Raw genomic sequence first — 22216 nt, 5'->3', positions numbered from 1 at the left:
CAAATGTTATATAATTGCTGTTAGTATATTATAATGCTCTGTTCACATCTCTACCTTGATATGTATGTCCTGATGGGCAACTTTTTTACATCGAAAGATTCATGTGCAAGATTTCTACTCAGATGGTAAGATGCAGTGTAATTATAATAAACATCAGCTTGCGAGAGAGAGAGAGAGAGAGAGAGAGAGAGAGAGAGAGAGAGAGAGAGAGACGGAGAGAGAGAGAGAGAATCAGAGCTTTTTGGCTTATAAACAAAAGATTGAAATCTTCAAAAATCAAAATGTATATAATGAGGACAATATTGATGGTCTTACTGACAAAACAAAAGTCACGCTAACAAAGTAACCAACCAGAGGAGTGTCCTACTTCAGGCATGAGCCCATTGAAGCCCACAGTTTCTGTGTAATTTGAATTGGGTTTGACAGGTCTCAGGAGGTACTCGAGGAGAGAATTGGTCTTCAACAGCATTGCCATTATTCAGCACCATTGCCTATGCCTGGAATGCTATCCACTCACTCAGTGCTCCCCCCCCCCCCCCCCCCCCCCCCCCCGCCAATCCTCTTTATCATTTTTGGTTTGCCTCGAATGATATCTTTTCCAAGAAACCATCCTGGATTGTTTCCATGCATATGATTTGCATCATCCTTAGATGTAATGGTACTTGCATCTCTATTGAACATATTGCCTTTATTATTGCTAATTATTTACTTTCCACCCCTCCTCAAGAGAACTGTGCATTCCCTGAGGGCATATGAAAGAACATAATTCATTGTTGTTGAAGTTCAGAGATTTACAATCTGGTTAGAAGTCATCTGACGTGCACATGTTAGCTCTATCCTTGAGGTGTTCCCAGAGCATGAGGTGCCCACAAGAAGAAGGTAATAATTATTTATGCCTGTTCTAGGGCCAGAACCCACCAACACAGGAAGAAAGCTCGGTAAGGTAGCAACTGGTGAGAAAAGATTGGCAAGAGAGGGTTGTGTGGGTATGGGGTGCTGGACCCAATCTTCTCTCTCTGTTCCTTTGACATCTAGGTAGTCTGTCCCTTTTAGGTGCTTCTATTTATATTCTCTTAGTATCAAATAGTAATTAGCGATATAGGCCATAGTTTTAACAAATTGGGATACTGCCTGGCCAGTCTGGCTCAGTGGTTGAGCATCGACCCAGGAAATAAGAAGTCACAGTTCAATTCCTGGTTTGGGCACATGCCTGAGTTGTGGACTCGATCCCAATGTGGGGCATGCAGGAGGCAGCTGATCAATGATTCTCTCTCTTTCATCACTGATGTTTCTGTCTCTCACTCTCCCTCTCTCTTCCTCTCTGAAATCAATAAAAATATATTTAAAAAATAAATTGTGCTACTGATGTTGTTTAGTGTTAGTTATGCAAACACCAAAAGTAAATAATATAATGTAAGGAATCAAGTATGGTATTAGGTTGAAATGCATTAAAATTATATAAAGGGATATGTGGAGTGCTTGTGTTCAAATATAGAGCATGAATATTTTTAGATTCGTTGATATTACATTGAGGTGTGCTTGTTCTATTTTGTAAATCCAAGAATTGCCCTATATCTTTGATCTGTGTGTTTAGGTTTTATGGTGGCAGATACCTTATAATAACTAGAAATAGAAACTCCATCTTTAGGGATAATATAGTACAGGGACCTGAGAAGAGAAGGTCTTAAGGTGCTGTTAATTAGCAGAAATCTGAATTTCACAGTCTCAAAGCAATTAAGGCTGTTAATTGAATATTTGGATGCACAGTGGAATGGCTCATATGTTGATGGACAGGGTACTGTAGGCTTGAGAGGAGTGACATTATACACATGATGTTGAAAAATTCAGAAAGAACAAATGCAGATAAACATGTTTGTCTGGTAGCTAACTGCATTTATGAATGGTGATTCATTGTTGGCTATATGCAAAATTACCTGTTAGCTGCAAAATTCAGTATTAACAATTCAGTCTTTTAGCTTATCTGCTGTAAATGTGGCACACCATTTACTCGTGGAAAGTGGAGTTTTTACCATGGTGACTTTACTGTCCTCTGGTTTGGTAAACATGTCCATCATTCATGTGATACTCTAAATACAATTGGTGGTCACACAATGGCTATGATGTAGCCTCTACATACATTTGGGGGCAGAGAGAAATGAACATTGCTGATGGACTCAGGGTAGCAAAAATATTTTGTTATGCAACCCTCAATGGGGTCCATTAGCTGTAGCATTTGATTAATGCATGGGCATATTTCTAAAACAAAGTTTATAAATCTTTCAAGATTCTGAAAAGGTTTTCATGAAAGGAGAAAGAAATGAAATGTTCCTTTAGAAGAAAGTGGTTAATATTTGGGGTAATGTTTCTTTTCTTTTTTTTTTTTTTTTGAAATAGCCATAGCCTTAGCCCAGCCAGCATGGCTCAGTGCTTGAACACTGACCTATGAACCAGGAGGTCAAGGTTCGATTCCCTGCTTAGGGTACATGCTTGGGTTGCCGGCTCAATCCCCAGTGTGGGGTATGTGGGAGGCAGCCAATTAATGATTCTCTCTCCCTCTCCCTTTCTCTCTGGGGAAAAAAAAATAAAAAGCTATAGCTTTGGGATAGAGTTCTGCTCTGTCAAGCTCTGGCTCAGGAAGGTGCGGAGGAGAGAGGCTATTCAAGAAAGAACACCCAGAAGGCAACTGAGTAAAGAAAGAATTTAGTTTCTCTCAGACTGTGGCTCAGTCCTCTGAATGGTGGACTTTCTGGCGTTGCGTTAAGGAGAAAGACAAATTACTCGAATTACAGGAAATCCACAGGTCATCCTCACAGCTACTAAAGTTGACCAATAGTTTTCACCTATTTTGCTAACATTCGAGAAAGTGGCAGATTGTTGAATTCCACCCCCCCCCGCCCCCTTTCAGTCCCAATCCATTTTCTGGAGAAATTTCTAATTGCCTGTGAAGTGGCTTTTTAAAAAAGGGGAGGGCTGAGCAGGCAGTGGACAACAGAACCCCAAATCCCCAAACTGAGCATCTCTGACTTTATGAGGAATGAAGCATTCATAGGACGGTATGATGTAGGAACCCACCATTCAAACTGCGAACAGACATTTTAATGAGTGCACAGAGCATATAAAAACAAGCTTTACCGGAGGCCCAAATCGGAGTTTATTATACACAGATACCTTCTAAAAAAGTGGTGTTACCTGCTCAGGGGTTACTGGCTACAGCTTTTAAAAAGACGTTGGAACAGGGGGCTGAAGTCATTAGCACTGGGTTGGGAGGTAGCAATGCCACCTCCTTGGACCAGGAAAGTTCCTGTTTGTTATGCAATGTGTGCATTTCATTATTTACACGATTTCATTAGGCGACCGGGAGCTGTGTACACAGCGAGCTACCTCCGCAGCAGCACCCCAGGGTCTGAAACTAAAAACAAATGCGCTTTCTTGCCTTTCACTACTCTTGCCTGGGAAATATATATACTTTTTTTTAATGGAAAAATATCCCCAACTTATATTTACTTCTCTAGATTAAAACAATTTCTTCTCTTACATGTTTTTTAGGAACTACAAATTTCTTGGAAGTGTTTCCATACTCGTTTCCACTGTGTTGCCAGGACGGAGAGAAAGTCAATAAATACTCAGTAATAAAGATTCAGAGTCGGGGGCCGCTCTTCAGTGAATGGGCTCTCCCAGCCCTCTCTTTTCTCCTACCCTAGGGCTAGGCAATCCATCTCTCTCCTCCCCGACCCCCTTTCTTTCTTTCTTTCTTTCTTTCTTTCTTTCTTTCTTTCTTCCTTCCTTCCTTCCTTCCTTCCTTCCTTCCTTCCTTCCTTCCTTCCTTCCTTCCTTCCTTCCTTCCTTCCTTCCTTCCTTCTTTCTTTCTTTCTTTCTTTTTTTTTTTTTTGGTATTTCCTGGAGTTAGGATGAAAAGAAGTAAGAGCAGCAAGGCCCTGGCGGGGCCCCGCACACCGGGGTCCTGAGGACAGACCCGGGTGACTCACGGGGCTGGGACCGCAGGCGCGAGGCTCAGGAAGCGCGGCGAGAGCGGGGTGGGGAGCGGACCCAGCGGTTTCCGAGGTTTCTGCGCGGTCGCCCAGGGCCTTTTCCTGCGGTTCCTCCCCCCCCCCCCCCCCCCCCCCCAGCATCTCCCGCCCCGGGTCAGGGCCACCAAGCCGAGGGGGCGGGTCCTCCTGTGCCAGACACGCCCCCCGCCGGGTTTATAATTCGCCGGCCTTCGCTCCGAGGGCTGCCGCTTCCCCCGCGCTCCGCCCAGGCTGGCGACGCGCTCCCCGCGCTGACCGCCCGACAACCCGGGCCCGAAGCACGCGCTTACTCACCCCCACGCGGGCACTCACCCCCGCGCGGACACTCACCCCCGCGCGGACACTCACCCCCGCGCGGACACTCACCCCCGCGCGGACACTCACACCCCCTCGCCTTTCGCCACGAGCGCTCTCGCTCAGTCCCCTGCGCTCCCACTCGCACCCGCGCGCACCCTCCCCACGCGCTCGCACTCTCTCGCGCGCACTTTCCCGCGCTCCCACTCCCACTCCCGCTCGGCCCGCTGACCCTGCGGAGGACCCACGGCCTCCCCATGGCTGACCTGAGCTTCATCGAAGATTCCGTCGCCTTCCCGGAGAAGGAGGAGGATGAAGAGGAGGAGGAGGAGGGTGTGGAGTGGGGCTACGAAGAAGGTAACACCCGCCGCAGGTCGCGAGGGGTCCCGGGTCCCCGGACGGCGCGTCGGGGGCTGCGCGCCGCGGGTGTCCCGCCCAGCGCGCGGCTCCGCACAGTGTGCGGCTCTCTCGCGCTCCCAGCACCCCCGGGGTCCCCGCTTTCCCACGTGGGTTCCCTTCGTCCCTTTCCCGGTCCCCGGGCGGGTTTCGGGGCACCGGGCGCGGCGGGGATAGAGGGCGGGCTTGCCACCTGCGTTCGCGTTGGGCAGCCTGGCCTTACCGCCCGGCAGGTGTTGGCACCGCCTCCACCCCGCGGCTGGGACGTTTCTTGTCTCCGGAGTAGCGAAGAGGAACAGCGCTGCCTTTTGCTCCACAGCTGGAGAACGCAGTGTTAAAGGAACGATTCGTGTCTTACTTGCTAGAAGCAAGTATTTCTGCCTCTACTCCTTTCCTGAAGGATGCTACCCAAGCTCCCCTCTTGCCAGACTTGTCCTCAATTTCAGGCTGAGTCAGTGGGCTTGGCGAGAAGGGGGTGGACTTTTCTCAAAGTTTAGGTTTCTAAATTTATCCCTGAAGATGTAGGTCTCTTAATGGAGAGGACCCCTGGTGCTGATGTTGACTACATCTATTGAAAAAAAATGCCTAGTTTATAACTTTCATTATCAAAATATGGAAAGAGCATATATGAATGAATACACAGGTATGTGTACCTGTACATATGTACACTTCAAAATGCTGTATTTGCATTTTTGGTAAGAGGCGTTTATTCACGAGCATCAGATTTGTTGTTTTGGGTTCTCACTAAGCATGTTGAGAGTTACAGGTATTTCCCAAGTACTGCACATAACTGATGAGCAGAGAAAAACTTGGTGGTATTACTTTTTTTTCTGATCACTTAAAGATGACCTGAGTTTCTTAGTCATAAATTACTAACCCTTTGTGGACAACTACAAACAGAATATTTTGTTAGTTCAGGATTTTGTATGTAGTATTTGAGACTATTAGATTCTACAAAGTATAAGTGCAAATATTGACACACATTTACCATAGTTCCTCTGTATAGAGATGGAGGTCATAACCCTCTTACTGATGTCAAGGATTATGAACAGTGTTTCAACTAGTTTTAACATGTTAAGTTTTGCTGTAACTTTTTTTGTGACCTGTTATAAATGTGCTTCATTTTGTCCTTAGGTGTTGAATGGGGGTTGGTGTTTCCTGATGCTAATGGGGAATACCAGTCTCCCATAAACCTGAATTCACGGGAAGCCAGATATGACCCCTCACTGCTGGATGTCCGCCTCTCGCCGAATTATGTGGTCTGCCGGGACTGTGAGGTCACCAATGACGGACATACCATTCAGGTTATCCTGAAGTCAAAATCAGGTATTTTAGAAGATGCTTTGCATGCTCTCGTAAACTCAAGTCATCTTTTAGCTGTTGAACTCTCCTTTAGCTTGCGTGACCTTAAAGGTAGAACTGACATAGCTCCATTGTCAGGTACCCTTATGTGTTATAAAATGCATTTTGGGGAATTGTTTTCGAAAGGATGAAATTATGAAGATGCCAGTTTGGTTGTTCTACGTTGTACGATGTTACTTGAACAATCTTAGTTGGTCAACTTACACCTTGTGGGGATTTGTGGACAGGTACACACAGGTGTACCAATCTGCATTTTGTCCTAAATTGTTGATTAGTATAAATCACTTGGATAATTATAATTCTTTGCATTATAAAACTAACGATTATGATTTATTGACATTATCTGGCATTTAATGTAGACTTTTCATATTTATTTTTCTACTATGTTAATGACAAGAACATTTTTAATGAAAAGCAATAAAAAATATCCTCTAAACTCAGCAAAAGATTTAACTAGTAAACAAAGCTTTTGCTTTTATGTATTTATTTTATTTTTTAAACTCCTCTTCTTCCCATCTGAACCTATTTGAGATGGATCTGAAATGTTTTGTGGAAAGGGTGCTGGGCAGTTACCAAGGAAATTGGTTTTCAGCGTAAATGCAGGGAAGAGGAAAACAGAATTCTAAAAATTAGCATTATTATTATGCTATTCATAGTGAATAGTGACTTATTTCCCTCTTAGAAAGAATGTAAAATTAGGATATTTGAAATGATAGGAAGTGCTTACTGGAGACCAACTGTGCTCAAATTCTGGATCAATAAGTTTGATATTTTAAAACATAAAACCATCAGATTAATTATTAGGCCAGGTAGGTTTTGATGAGCAACTATGGATTTTTCATTCATTATGAATGTTCCTGAGCTTTAATTTAGAATCCATGAGGTAGTCATAGGTTCATGCAGCCTTCTCTGCCTTTCTGAGGTCAAAGTATGGACATCGCCTAAAATAGAGTCTAGGTAGGTTGCATGCGTATTTAGAGAGACAGCTTCAGATGTAAATTTGAATTTAAATCAGAGTATTTGTGTGTGTGTGGGGGGGAGTTATCTATGAATGGACATTATGTATTATTATTATTTTAAAATACATTTTTATTGATTTTAGAGAGGAAGGGAGAGGGAGAGAGAGACAGACACATCAATGATGAGAGGGAATCACTGATTGGCTGCCTCCTGCATGCCCCACACTGGAGATTGGCCCGCAACCCAGGCATGTGCCTGACCAGGAATCAAACTGTGATCTCCTGGTGTATAGGTTGATGCTCAACTACTTAGACACTCTGGTCGGGTACAGTTTGTATTATTTTAAACATGTATAGTAAAATTACTGAATACTGACTTCTGACCTATAAAAACACGTTAAGGTAATACATGTGTGTTGGTATATTGACATGCTTTTGTACTTCTGGAAAGAAAATGTTCCTATATCTACACAACAAAAATGCATTTCCTGTCAGGCACCACTGTGAGTCAGTGTTGGTTGTGTATAGATGGACAAGATGGTTCTTGAGGATTCCTGGTTTAGTAGGAACACAACCCTTTAAAGTACTAGTGTTAACATGACAATGGTGTTAGCTTTATGGGAGCACGGAGGGGAGGAATGACTGAGGACAAATACCAAATACCGTCAATTAAGCGTGTGTCTATCCTGCTCTAAGGTCAAATTTACTTGATCAGATTGAGGTTAACGTTTTCTTCTGGTAACTTCTCAAACACTCTCCTTGGCCGCCTCAGAAAAGAGATTGTCCAGCGCTGTGTTGGCCCTCTCACCACAGGTATGTGTCTTGCTCAAGTAGCTTTCTTTCCCGGTTGATTCTTCTCCGTCCTCCACCCCTGGTCACTGAGGGAGAGCCGTCTGTTGGTCTGTCTAGGACTGTTTGGGATACACAGGCCCCAGACCCCTTCCTCCTGTCTCCTCAGGAGGAACGCACTCCTTCAGATGCCCCATCTCCTTTCTGCCTCTAGGATGACTTCGTCAATGTTTCCCCAAACGTAAAAGGAAGTAACAAAAAGTTCCATGTCTGGACCAGTTTATTTATTTATTTTTCTAGGATATTTGAGCTTCTTAAAGGGATAGGCTACAAGCCCAAACACCCTGCCATTCGTTTATTTAGTTCAAGTTTTATCAAAATAGAGTATAAACATAATTGAAATAATGGACTAGTACTGTATTTCTCTCTGCCTCTGGGGTATAACCTGCTCCTCCCACCTAACCCCACTTTTTGTCCTGGGGACAATCACTTTCAGCCCTTTGCTGTTCCTCCTGCTGTCACCGCCATTCTTCTTAATACGGGGAGAGCCGTGGGCTCCCTTTTCTGAAGATGAGGCCAGTTCTTTTATTCCCCTCCCACATCGTGGTTTTGCTCCCCATTGTCCCTATACTTAAATTATAATTTCTACTTAAGTTAATACTCAGTGTTCTTATTATGATGATTGTGTAGCTATTATTTCTGGCTGAGATTATAGTCTATTTCCTTTACTGAATTAATATGTTCCCCTACTCCCCCTAGAGTTAATGTATTTTTTAATTTACTTTTTAAATTTATCTTTCATGATTTCATTTTCAAAGTCTCTGACAGATGGCAGATCTTCTCCCAGGATACTGACACATATCAGGTTATCCTTCCCTTTCTCTCATCCATCCTTCCCCCCACACCCCACACCCCACCTCCAGGCCTCTCTTCCATCTATTCCTGCCCGGCTGGTCCGCTTGCTCTCCAGGCCTGTTGCACGGCCATGCCCTGCAGCTCCCTGGAACCGAGGCCCAGCAGGTCCCTGTACTTGTCTCCCGTGTCCAGTCCTGTGTTTTCTAGATGCTGTGACATGCTCTTGTGGGGTCGTTCCCTCATTTGAAGGCGTTTTCTAGGTTTGTTCCCTTCTGCAGCTCATCTTCTAGTAACCTCCCGAGAGGAAGGGCACGTGAGGGTAAATGTTGGGAGACCTGTGTGTTTGCACGTGTCTTGTATGGAGTTGGCCTGGGCGAAGCAGCGCGGGCTGGAACTGTTCGCCCGCAGATATTTGATGTCACTGCTGCATTACCAGGAGGTATTCTGCCCTCCAGGGTGCCACCTGCTTGTCAACTCTTTTATAGGACCTTTTCCCTTCTCTAGAAGCTTTTACAGTTCTCTGTGGCGATTGCTTTGAAATTTTACAACCCTATGCTTTGGTGTGGTTCTTTTTTCAGTCTCTGTGCTGGGGACTAGGTGGGCCGCTTCAAATCAGGATTTCTCAGAAGTTTTCTTACATTATTTCATGGATAAGTCTTCTGTTTTTCCTTTTTACCTTCTTTCAGTCACTCTTATTTTTTGTTCGTCTTTCTGTAGTGTCCTCAACTTATATCCTTTAGATTTCCTACGGAACTTTTGACTTCTGCTAGTTATTTTTAATTTCTAAAAAGATCTGCTTATTCTAGGAATTGTTTTAATTTTTAACCTCCAGTATCCAGCATTTATTTCATGAGTGCAGAATCTATCTCCATTCTTTTCTGTATTGCTTTTTCTTTTCTTTTTTTTTTAGAAAAATCTTTATTGTTGAAAGTATTACAAATATCGCCTTTTTCCCCCATTGACCTCTCCCAGCCTGCCCCCGCTCCCCACCCCCAGGGCTTCACCACCAAATTTTCTGTGTCCATGGATTATACATATATGCATATAAGTTCATTGTATTGCTTTTTCTTTTTCCCCGTCACGTGTCTGTTTATTCTGGGTTCCTTCTTCTGTTTGTTTTGCTCTCTTTTATTATTGGAGGTTTTCCTCAAATGTCTAGTGACCGCTGGCTCATGGTTCCTATTTAGGAGTGGGTCTAAAGAGGGGATTAGGAGCTCTGTGCACCTGGGCAGGAATATGGTCTGGTGGACGTCACAGTAATCTGACGAGGCAGGGACCTGGCCATGTTGCAGGAGGAGCCTTTGTAGGTTTTGTCTGTTTCTCTGGGGCAGGGTGCGTAGTGGCTCACAGCTGGCTGTTTGCCGCTGGTTACTGACTGCAGGCAAGAGGGTAACCAGAGTGCACATCGGTGACAGCTGGTGACCCTGCACTAGCACATCATCATCTGCGGAAGTCCACAGCTTACCTGAGGGGTCACCGTGGTGTGTGTGGTACACTCTCTGGGTTGGAGCAGATGGAGAATGACATGTCTCCATCACTGTGGTGTCATTCAGAACAGTTTCACTGCCCTCAGAGCCTCTGTGCTCCGCCTGTTCCTCCCTCTCTTCCCAGCCCCAGGCAGCCACCGATCTTTTTACTGTCTCCATCGTCTCACCTTTTCCAGAAGGTCACATAGCTGGAATCATCCATTATGTAGCCTTTACAGTTTGACTTCTTTTTCTTAATAATACACGTTTATGTTTTCTTGGGTGTTGCCTTTTTAAATAGAATATTCATAGAATAAGCACAGTTATTTTAAGAAATCAAACTCATTTCATACACACCACCCAACTGAAACGTCTGGCCTCACGGAGGCTGTCAGTGGCCTGGGCTACGTTATTCTTTCTTTCTGTGTTTTCTTTGTTTGTTTGTTGTTGCTTTGTCTATAGTAAACAATAAAAAGAATCGCCAAAAACAGTTACAAAAGTTGTAGCATAATTTAAATGGCGACACCTATTAAGTTAAAGCTTTTAGCATAATCCTAATGATACAGTGCCTATATATAAACCCATCTGGATGTATTGCCTTACTTTAAACTTGAGGCATGCCCTGAGCATGAGCCCTCCACTCCCAAACCCCTGCTGGAGCTCCCAAACCAAGGTCATTGATGATCTCCTCATCCCACAACCAATGGATACTTACAATTTCTTTACATACTTTAATTCTGCTGCATTTGCAATGGGCTTTTTGGAAACTCTCTCAGGTTTGTCTCTGTGACACTTCACCTCCTGATGTTTCTTCTTAGTTTTGACTATTGCCTTTTTTTCTGCCAGTTCTTGATTCTCCATTTCATTAAATAATGGGGTTTCTCAAGGTCTCCTCCTCGGCCCTCCTCTCTTGTACAACATGCATCCATAAGAAGTGCACTCATGCAGACTGCATGCTTTCGGTTCAGTGTTCTGCTTTCCAGCAAGACAGCACGTGAGTCTGGGAAAGGGGCTAAAGTCGTAGATTCCCGGAGTGCAATGGGCCCTGGAGGGCAGCCAGGGCAGCCTCCCGTCTGAGGTCCTCTGGCAAGTGGCTAAGCGTCCTCAGCTTGAACAGCACAGGAGAGGAAATTCATTCCTCACTGAGAAAACCCTTTTGTTTTTTGAGTACTTTCAAAGATTGAAAAGTTCTGTGATCTCCCTCATTGTTTCCATTTTGGGGTTCTGGACCTACATAGGACAAATATAATTGTTACTAGAAGCCTGGTGCATGAAAATTCAGGAGGCGACCTGGCGATCAGGGGAAGGTGATGCCCCCATCACACCTCTACTGCTGCCACTGCCGGCAGCGCAAGCCTCGGCCGGCCCTTGTTAACTGAGCCTCGGGCTGGCCCTGGGCGGCTGGGGGGCTGAAGGCGGGTCCGGCCGCACCGTGCACCTGCCACCCCTCCGGACCCCCCACCCCCCAGCGGGGCTGAAAGGACTGGAGGATTCCAGCGGGGCTGAGGGGACTGGGTGTCGCCATCTTGTGGCTATGGGCGCTGCCATCTTTGTGATGTGTGACAGTCAATTTGCATATTCCCTCTTTATTAGATAGGATTTTCACATGTCATCCTTTAAAATATTGACTACCATCATCATATTATGAAAATGCCATTTTTCCTTTTAAACATATTTGTTCCTTCAACTGTTCCTCAGACATAGTCTTTCATTCATAAATATGTAGTTATTGATCATTGATTACAGGAATTACACACCTATCTCTGAGGCCAGGCAGGTACCATAAATGAGAGCAGCCAGGAGAGCAACTCCTGTAAATGGCTATTGACCCTCTGCTTTATGTGTAGTGTTGGGAGGCAACAGGGACTGGTGGAGACTGTGGGAAACCGGCACACCTAGTTTGCCAGATGTTTACTGTGTCAGGAAGAGGTGGAGATGGGGGCCTGTGAGCCAGACACACAGCCACTGGGTTCATCTGGCCTGGAAAGTGCAGTTTGCAGTCTTTGTTTTACCTTATGCAAGGTGTTCCATGCTTTGGGGAAGGTAAATACAAATCACACCCAATGCCTGCTCTCAAGAAGGTTACAGTGGTAGGTTGTGAAGAATAGGTGTACAGGGGGAGATTATTTTTTTTACCTGAAATTGTTAGGGAAAGATCTGGGGGAGGAAGTGGCATTTGCAGTGATCCTTGAAGGGTGAATAGCATTTGGATCTGGGAGAATGGGATGAGTGGGAAGGGAGAGCAGTCTGGAGAAAATATGTGGATACGTACAGGGAAAACACATCCTTCAGTACATCTGGAAGAAAAGTTTCTTTCATGATAAGTGAGGTTAATAGAAAATATAACGGAGAGGATATGTTGGAGAAAATTTATGAGGGACCTTGAACCAAGTCTCCCGAGTATAACCACTTTTTATTTTCTGTCGGATAATCAGAATGTTGCTTTAGGAAAATTAACCTGGCAGCGCTGAATAAGATGGGATCTGGGGAAATTGGGAGTCAGTTTGCAGGTTATTGGGTGAGACTCAGTTTACCAGGACAGCAGCTACAGTGATGACAGCGTCAGTGGGAGAAACGGATGACACAAGAGAGATTTTGGAGGTGCCACCTACGAACGTCAGGGGTTGGCTTTATGGACCAGGGGAGAAGAGGGTGGGCTGGGGTGGAGGCCCTGCAACTGGACCATGTTTTGGATCCTGTCACTGTTCTTCTCCCTCTGCTTTGAGCATATTTCAAGGAGACAGAGTGCCTCCGACGGGGAGTTGAGCCAAGGGTCGCATTCCAGGTGGGACCTGACCAGACTGTTGGCCCGTTGTCTCCCCGACTATGGAGAATTTCATGAACGCTGCCACATGTGTCTCCGTGGGACACATGGATCACTGTTCTGTGGGAATCGTAACAATTTAGTGTACACAGACACATTAAAATGGGACATACTTATGGCGATGTAGAAAGTAGCTGAAGTGTAAAAATATAATTGTTATAGGTTTCTCGCCTGAGTGGTTTGATACTTACGTTGTGAAAAAGTGTGAGACTGCCCAAGCTTGTGCAATAGAACGTCATTCCATCTGACGGCAAGCAGTGTGTTAAGGGTGATGACATTGTTAAAGGGCCAGGGGCACGGGAGAAATTGCTAATCAAGGTAGGTCACTTGTGCCCTCCCCTGCAACTTATTATAGAAGCCCTAATTAGAAAATTCCACTCCTGGGTCTTTTATAATTCCTAATGCTAATTTTAGGCTAGATTATTATTTTTATTATTAATCATACTTTTAAAAAACGACCACTTTGTATAGTGCTTCTTAGCAGCCTTGCTGATTTAAATACGGGGTTGGCAGAAATATCTTAAAAATTGTTTTCTCTCATCTTGAGGCCCGACGTTGGCCATCGGTGACCTCCAGCTTCATTCTCTTGGGACACATTCAAGCTGCTTCCCCTCTCGGAGCCCCTCTCAGCCTCCTCTCCCTGCTGGCCTGCGCCTTCTCACTTCTCTTAGCTTCCTCTTCAAGGCTCTGCTTGGCAGTCGTCTCCTGTGCCAAGTTCCCTGACTTTCTGATGCCCTTGGTGCTGGCTCGGCCCTTGCTGGGTGTTCTCCTAGTGCCTTGTGCACTTTCCCTTACTCTTCTGATGCAATTTATGTAAACCGTCAAATCCAGCTCCGCAAGCACTGAGAGGGCCCCGCCAGCACCACGGCTGTATCCTCTCTCTATGAACTGGGTGCTCGGCGCAGGGCATGGCGTCCGTCTTGCAACGCGCGGGTTGAACTCAAATGCAATGAGGGAGATAAGCCTCGATGGACAACAGCCTTTGAACTACCTGGCAGATTTGTTTTCAGCGAAAGGAGAGAGAAGCTTAGATAGGTTGAGGTAGATGTGTATATATCATGTCTCTATGAGGTTCCCAAATTTTGGAGAAGGATCTCTTTTTATCTCATAAGCATCGTAGCCGTGACTATTACAGAGTATTGAAGAAAATGCGTGCAGCAGCAATGACATCGTTTTATTTTGTATTTTTTTTCCACAAGTTTTTTATTCTCAGGAAATGCAGCATGTCATCAGTATGAGCTTCATTGTCAAACATTTTACTGACCTTAGTGACGTCACAACTAATAAACCTGCCATATGGTGGCACAATATCACTCAGCAAAATTTGGTAATCATAAATATGATACGAGTGGCCTCCTTATTTGAAGAAAAGCTATGCCGAGGCAGAAAAAGGCCTTAAACGGATGTTGCCAAATGGGTAAAACTGAGCTACTGTTTATTTTTAGTCTGAAAACTAAAAATTCTTAGGGGATGCACAGGTAATACTTAGCTGGCACCTCATAAAATTCTGCTTTCAGGATTTCGTCATTCTTTGTGGCTTTGTACAGCCACATGATTTTAGTGCGGTTTAACTTTGGAATACTCATCTGCAGGAAAAGTGAAAGGTTCCCAGGGCCTGATTCCTGGCTGACGCTGCCTCTTTGTCACCCCTCCCTGGGGACCAGGCCTGGGCAGAAGGCTTCCCTTTTCTGAGCTCATTGTAAAACTCCACGAGATCACGAAATGTTGTCTCTTTCGTCAAGACCAGTATATCTTGCCCTGGCTGGTGTGGCTCAGTTGGAGCATTATCCTGTACACCAGGAGGTGGCGGGTTCGGCTCTCTGTCAGGGCACATACCCGGTTGTGGGTTCAATTCTGGTTGGGTCGTGTGAGGGAGGCAACCGATCGATGTTTCTTTCTCTCTCTCTCCCTCCCTCCCTTCCTCCCCGCTTCCTTTCTCTCTCTAAAGAAGAATCAGTGTGCCTTAAGCACTTAATACAGTGTCTGGTACAATGTATGTGATCAGTGGATCCCTGGGGGCCTTCAACTTCTCCTAGCAAGACAGATCTATGGAGTTTCCAGGTTCTTTTTCTGGTCTCTTAAAGTCACTGTCAACATCAGTTATAGCATCCATTTTTTTTAAAAGTAAGTAAGTACCAGTAGTTTTTAAAAATCCTCTCTCCCATTTCACATGACTTTATTTCACAATATTTCTCCTTCCTTGACCTTAGCAATGTGGCGCTAAGCCTCCTCGAAGGCAGTTTTCACCTTTAAAAAGCAGAGCCCACCCCGGTGAAGCGCTCGGGCTGTGCTCCCACAGGGTGAGGGGTGTGTTCTCTAGTTCTCACCATGAGGCTGGGGTTCAGCCAGGGACTTCCTTGCTTTGCCCTCTGTTTGGTTTGGGAGGTGGGGTACACTGTGGGTAGACTGCAGGCCTCCTTCTGGGTTTTCCTTAGACTGCAGGGAAGGAAGAGAGCGTTTTGAGATAATTCAGAAACTGTGGCACCCGGTTGAAATAGAAACCTGTCATCCCTTCTTCCATCCACAGCTGGGTGTTTATTGAAGATGCTCCGTGAGCCGCACTGCAGCTCTGGATATCTGTGACCCGTTGTGATCCATGTACTTAAATTTTTTTTATAGTCCTGGGAAATAGAACTGCAGTTTAGAACCATAGACTTAAAGAACTCATTGTTTGCCTGGCCGCGGTGGCTTAGTGGTTGAGTGTCGACCAGTGAACCAGGAGGTCACAGTTTGATTCCATGTCAGGGCACATGCCTGAGTTGCGGGCTCCATCCCCAGTGTGGGGTGTGCAGGAGGCAGCTGATCAGTGATTCTCTCTCATCATTGATGTTTCTCTCTCTCTCTTCTTCTCTCTGAAGTCAATAAAAATACATTAAAAAAAAAAGAAGTCATTGTTTTTCATGCTTGCAGATACTAAAATTTGGTTTTCCCCATCCCTGTCGCACCCTGGGACGTGGGTCAGAGGACCCTGGGTGGCCAGGGCAGGCCGCATTTACCCCCTCTCAGCCATGTTCTTCTCTCCTGTCCATGGGGATGATCCCACTGACCCCTCAGATTTGTTGTGAGACTTAAGTAAGACCAGGTCTGAGGAGAAGCATTAAAATTTTGAAACATAGCATCCTAAAGGCCATGCACTTCACCTCCTTCCCCCATGATGTGAGGTTTATACACTTGAAAAATGAAAACTGCTTTTTGCTATTGTAGCTCTTTTTCTTCACTGAGCTGGCAGAAAGCTTAAAAGCAAGTTTTGGGGCACTTTTAGCAAGGACTTCTGACATTGGTGTGTGCGATCGCCTCATTTCTCCAGCTGTTTTCTGCCCCTGTCTTTGTTTAACCTTTGTTCTTCTTCCTCATGTATGCTTTCTGGCTGTGTTTTATGTACCTTGATATAAGCAGCTTGAAATTCTTTTTGGAACAAGTTATGGGGTGTAGAACCGACCAAACAAGTAAATACCTGTTGCACTAGTTTGCTTTCTTCTCCTTTGAGTTTTAGAGCGAGATAGACAGCCAAGCTGTTCCTCGGGAGAGCAGGCTGGACATTGTCACTTGCTCTGCAATGGCAACCCAGGTGTTTGAGAGCACTTCTGGGGGAACGGGGTGAATTTTGTCAGCGTCTTGACTGAAAAATAACCTTCAATTCTTAGCTGATACCATTTAGAATGAACATCTTTTTTTAACAAGAAAAATGCAAACAACCTTTATTTATATTGAAATAGGTAATTTAAAATAAACTTTATTTCAAGTTTTTCCATATGATAATCAGGGAGTGTTTAACTAAAGAAAGTATTTTATCGCTTCAAGACAGGTTCTTGCACAAATTTATTTTTCATTACTTTTAGAGTGCCCTTCTTTGGGACAAAATTCTGAGTCATATCCAGAAATGAGAACTAGAGCCATGGCCCTATAGAACCGATGCTCACATTTTAAGTATTAATATTTTATTAAATTTTATTTTGTTTGCATTGTATGTGACACTGAACGGTAAATTGCTTTTTAAGTGTGATTGCATTGTTGAAAAATCTGATTGGCTTAATAATAATTCTCTTCATAGATAATTTTATTAGCTTACACCTATTCTCTAAATTGAAAGCCTGTTGCTACAAATGGATGATCTGAAAACAAGGTTTAATTTATTGATACATCTATAGCAAGTTATTGGTTAATCTGAGACTCAAACAATATTTTTGCTCTCCTGATGAGTGCTAAGTTTGTATCTCAGAGGGCATAACTACTGCATTGATTTTCTTTGTCTAAAGTTAACCAAGTTAAAATGAAATGATATACGTATCATTACCAAGGTATTCCAGAGTTTTTGAACTTCTGCTTTTATCTGAATGACATTATAAGAATTTCAGCAAAAACCCACGTAGTGTAAATTCACAGTTGTGATGTATTTCTCATTTTGGCTATACAAATGGAATCTATAGAGCTCATTCGAGTTTTTGGCAAAACATGTCCCCAGTGTTTCTATTGCTGTGCTGATGAATATGTTTGAGATGTAATTAAATAGAATTTATTTTATTTTTTTTTCAGTTCTGTCGGGAGGTCCATTGCCTCAAGGGCACGAATTCGAACTGTATGAGGTCCGATTTCATTGGGGAAGAGAAAACCAGCGTGGTTCTGAGCACACAGTTAATTTCAAAGCTTTTCCCATGGAGGTAAGAATAACAGATCATCTTGTAAAACTCCTATTGTTCACGGAAAGTATTCAGTGACTTACTAAAAATGGTTCAATTTAAAAGTAGATGCATAGCTTTTCCATTTTTACCAATTTGCATTAAAATTAAAAAGTGTGTAATGAAATGTAAGCTTGGGGCAGCAAATGAGGCTTCTCAGGGACTTCCGTGGGCTTGGAGAGTGCACGTGGGCTGTTGGCCATAAAGGTAATCTATTCAGTAAAGCCATTAAGTTTCATCCTATTATTATTACTGTTGTAAGAATTTTGCTGCCTCTGCAAATTCAGTAGGTTACTTTTGTAGATGCTCTGAATTGGTAATAAGCTGAAAATAAATAACTTTTGTTTTTTTTTAGTAACTAAATGTCTAGGTTAGCTCTGATTAAAATTGGTAGGTTGGTTCTATTCTTCACCACAAGCAATTAGAGAGAGAGATTTTTAGAAGGTCGTTTTTTTTTTTTTTGTTTAAAGAACTTCTGTCCTCATTATCTTTTTAGTCAATCCTGTTCTTTTTCCAATATCTAGTTGAAGTATCAATTTCTTCCTTGGGACTTGAGTTCCTTCTCGAGGCAGAATTAATTTCTCCCTGATCTTTGCTCCCAGGGTCCTTGGTAGGTTGCTGCTGTGGCACTGATCTCATGGATTGTAAAACCTTTAGTGTCTAAAGTGTCTTTCTCATTGACTGTGGGCTTCTGTTATGGACTCAATGCTTGTGTCCTCCCCTCCACCCCAAATTCATATGTGGAAACTCTACCCCACCCCAGTGTTAGGAGATGGAGCCTTGGGGAGGTGGTTAGGGTTAGATGAGGTCATGAGGGTGGAGCCTTCATGAATGGAATTAATGTCTTCGTAAGAGTCCAGAGAGCTTGCTTCTCTACTCTCTGCCTGGTGAGGACAGGATGAGAAGACAGGCATCTACAAGCCAGAAAGTGGGCCCTCACCGGGCCATGGGATCTGCAGGCACCTTGATCTTGGACTTCCCAGCCTCCAGAATGGGGAAATCAGTGTTTGTTGTTTAAGCCTCCAGTCTATGGTAATTTGTTACACAGCCTGAGCTAAGAAAGCTCCTGAAGAAAAAGTCTCCCCCTCCTCCTTTTCACTCGAATTTTTCAGTCCAGTGCCAGGAACATGAGAGACAATCCAGGCTGGTGAAAGGGAGGAGGTGTCTTGGTTGGTCCCGGCCTTGTTTATATTTCTTTTCTAAGGATCCGCAGTTCTGTCCAGGATGTAGCTCTCCAGTGGCAGGGAACAGTATAATTTGGGGGATGCTGACATGCCAGTCCTCCTTCTCTGTCGTTCCTAGCTGCACATCTGCTTAATCTTGTATAGCACTGCTCATGGTCAGATCCAGGCCTTAGTAACTGAAATCACTGCTGTATACTTTAATAACTTATTCATTTAAAAATATATTTTTATCGATTTCAGAGAAGAAGGGAGAGGAGAGAGAGATAGAAACATCAATGATGAGAGAGAATCATTGATTGATTACCTCCTGCACACCCCTCATTGGGGACTGAGCCACAACCCCAGGCATGTGCCCCGACCAGGAATCGAACCGTGACCTCCTGGTTCATAGGTCGACGCTCAACCAATGTATAATTTATATAAGGATATATATGCCTCAAGGAATGAAGTTAGAGGAAATATTTCCCAACAATACTTGAATTATAATTTAATAATTTAATCCTTTGGAAGTTCAGGATGCTCCTTTCATTAAAAAAGACTCCAATCTTAAAAGTGAAATAATCAATGCTTTGAGGATAGAAGGGAAAATCTCATTGTAGTAAGTTAAAGAGAATATGTGATATATACTCTTGTGATAGGACAATAACAGCTTCTTGAAGGCCTTGATGGGGAAGGTTGGGTCTTCAAATGTCACATTTCCAGGAACCTTTTATTCTCAAAGCCTACAGACCCCCGGTCACTTCTAACTGCCTTAAAACCTTTTGCACTCGGATGTCGAGTGTGACTCGACATGGTTAGCATTAGAATAAAGGAATCGAGAAAAAAGAAAGCGAGTGCAAAGGGTTAAAACACATCCGCCCTGTCTCTGTGGCACCTCTGGCTACTGCTCTGTCCTCATGCAACGTGAGAAGGAAAAGTTCACACCAGATGCATCGAAGAGGAGGACGTGAAATCATCCAAAACAACTAAACCTGCAGGTGTGGAGGGCAAAGTGAGGGGGAGGAAAGGCCACTTCATCGTTTTGTCTCCACCAGGCCTCCAAGACGTCCTCTAATAACAAAAACTTGAAGGAGAGATGGGAGTAACCGGGTAGGCAATGACTTCTGGCTGGGAATTCAGTGGCCTTGCTTGTGCCACAGGGTATTCTCAGTCTTGGGAAAGTTTAATTAGATTAGGCGAGTCAGTGGTGTGTGCTCTTTGCTCTGCAGTTGAATAGAATTTCCGGACCAAATGTTCAGGCTGGCCCTGCTCATTGGTGGTGTTGTAGCTGCTCCGGTCCATTAACCACAGGTAATGGTTTGTTTGGAGTGAAAATTAAATTCTGCTAGTGAGGCTTTGTTTCTGCAGAAATATTTATATTTCACATCATGGGATTACTGACTGTAGTTTTTCCAAAATAGGTTATGAATAATATTTATATTCTTTGTTAACCCAGATTATCCCTGACCCAATCAAAGAGAGAATATATGTACCAATCATTCAGTGTTTGTTTAGTGCTGCATCTTACTGTGTGCATGAATGCTGTGGGTATACAGAATTAGAGGGGGATAGCTGCAAGCCAGGTAGGTTTTTGGTTTGTTTGTTTTTAAAAATATATTTTTACTAGAGGCCCGGTGCACGAAATTCGTGCACAGAGGGGGGTTGTCCCTCAGCCCAGCCTGTACCCTATCCACTCTGGGACCCCTGGAGGGATGTCCGACTGCCCGGATCGGGCCTAAACGGGCAGTCGGACATCCCTCTCACAATCCAGGACTGCTGGCTCCCAACTGCTTGCCTGCCTGCCTTCCTGATTGCCCCTAACCGCTTCTGCCTGCCAGCCTGATCACCCCCTAACCACTCTGCTACCAGCCTGTTTGCCCCCAACTTCCCTCCTCTGGCGGCCTGGTCACCCGTAACTGCCCTCTCCTGCAGGGTTGATCACCTCCAACTGCCCTCCCTTGCAGGCCTGGTCCCTCTCAACTGCCCTCCCTTGCAGGCCGGGTGCCTCCCAACTGCTCTCTCCTGCTGGCCATCTTGTGGTGGCCATCTTGTGTCCACATGGGGGCAGGATCTTTGACCACATGGGGGCAGCTATATTGTGTGTTGCAATGATGATCAATCTGCATATTACTCTTTTATTAGATAGGATAGAGGCCTGGTACAGGGGTGGGGGCCAGCTGGTTTGCCCTGAAGGATGTCCCGGATCAGGTGGGGGTTCCCTTGGGGCGTGGGGCGGCCTGAGAGAGGGGCCTGTGGTGGTTTGCAGGCCGGCCACGCCCCCCGGCAACCCAAGCGGAGGCCCTGGTATCTGGAATTTAGTTTCCTTCTACAATTGAAACTTTGTAGCCTGGAGCAGAGCCAAGCCTGGGGCTCCCTCCTCGGCCGGCAGCCATTTCTGTTGGGGTTATAATTGAAACTTTGTAGCCTTAAGCAGAGGCCTGGGCCCAGCCAGGGTGTGCGGAAAGCTTTGCTTCCCCTGTTGCCGGGGGCAACCCTGGCCTGCTCTCTCAAGCTCCATTCTGCCACCATTTGTTTGAATTTGTTTACCTTCTATAATTGAAACTTTGTAGCTTGAGTGGAGGCTTAGGCCTGGCAAGGGCAGGTGGAAAGCTTGGCTTCCTCTGTTACCTGGGAAACCTTGCTCTCTGTGGCTATAGCCATCTTGGTTGGGTTAATTTGCATGCTCGCTCTGATTGGATGGTGGGCGTGGCTTATGGGTGTGTCAGAGGTATGGTCAATTTGCATATTTGTCTATTATTAGGTAGGATTGACTTCAGAGAGGGAGGGAGAGAGAGAGAGGTAGAAACATCAATGATGAAAGAGGATCATTGATTGGCTGCCTCCTGCATGCCCCACACTGGGGATCGAGCCTAAAACCTGGCCATGTGCCCTGACTGAGAATCAAACCATGACCTCCTGGTTCGTAGGTCAATGCTCAACCGCTGAGCCACATTGGCTGGGCTGTTTTGTTTTGTTTTACTTTAATGGAGGCTGTGAATACCAAGCTGGGCTTTAAGGAGGAGAGGACTCACAGGGTGTGCTGAAGGAGAGGAGAGAAGGACTCCACATAGAATAGTCCAGGATGGAATGAGATGGCTTATGTGGAGACGGGTAGATAATTTCCTGAATTGCCATCAGGGGCTATAGGACAGCTGTGTGTGGGAACCAGGTACCCTTTGGGGTACATGATTAAAAAAATTTAGGACACTTTTCATATTTTATTTACGTTTTAGGACTAACTTTAATCTCTAAATCACATATCAATCCATATTTCCATTTTGTTGATTTCACTTAAACTTCAATGGATGGTTTATTAAATAAACACTGTAAATAAATATTTACAAGTTTGTTACATGTAACAGGAATGGCTTTTAACAGAAATTCATCAACCTCCTTCTTGGCTT

General features: G+C 44.6%; 1 protein-coding gene across 1 annotated transcript in view; it reads left to right on the top strand.

Annotated features, from left to right (window-relative positions):
* Positions 1-4579: 4579 nt before the first annotated feature.
* The window catches only part of CA8 (carbonic anhydrase 8), an 81402-nt gene continuing 63765 nt past the window's right edge, over positions 4580-22216 (top strand). Inside the window, exons 1-3 of the mRNA XM_008143311.3 lie at positions 4580-4679; positions 5853-6044; positions 17507-17631. Of these exons, the coding sequence (XP_008141533.1) occupies positions 4580-4679; positions 5853-6044; positions 17507-17631 (417 nt within the window). The remainder of the gene's footprint in view (positions 4680-5852; positions 6045-17506; positions 17632-22216) is intronic.

Source organism: Eptesicus fuscus, chromosome 19 (assembly GCF_027574615.1).
Source record: "Eptesicus fuscus isolate TK198812 chromosome 19, DD_ASM_mEF_20220401, whole genome shotgun sequence".
In the NCBI taxonomy this organism is placed as follows: Eukaryota; Metazoa; Chordata; class Mammalia; order Chiroptera; family Vespertilionidae; genus Eptesicus; species Eptesicus fuscus.
Note: the sequence above shows the minus strand (reverse complement) of the source record. Positions and strands in the feature narration are given on the sequence as shown.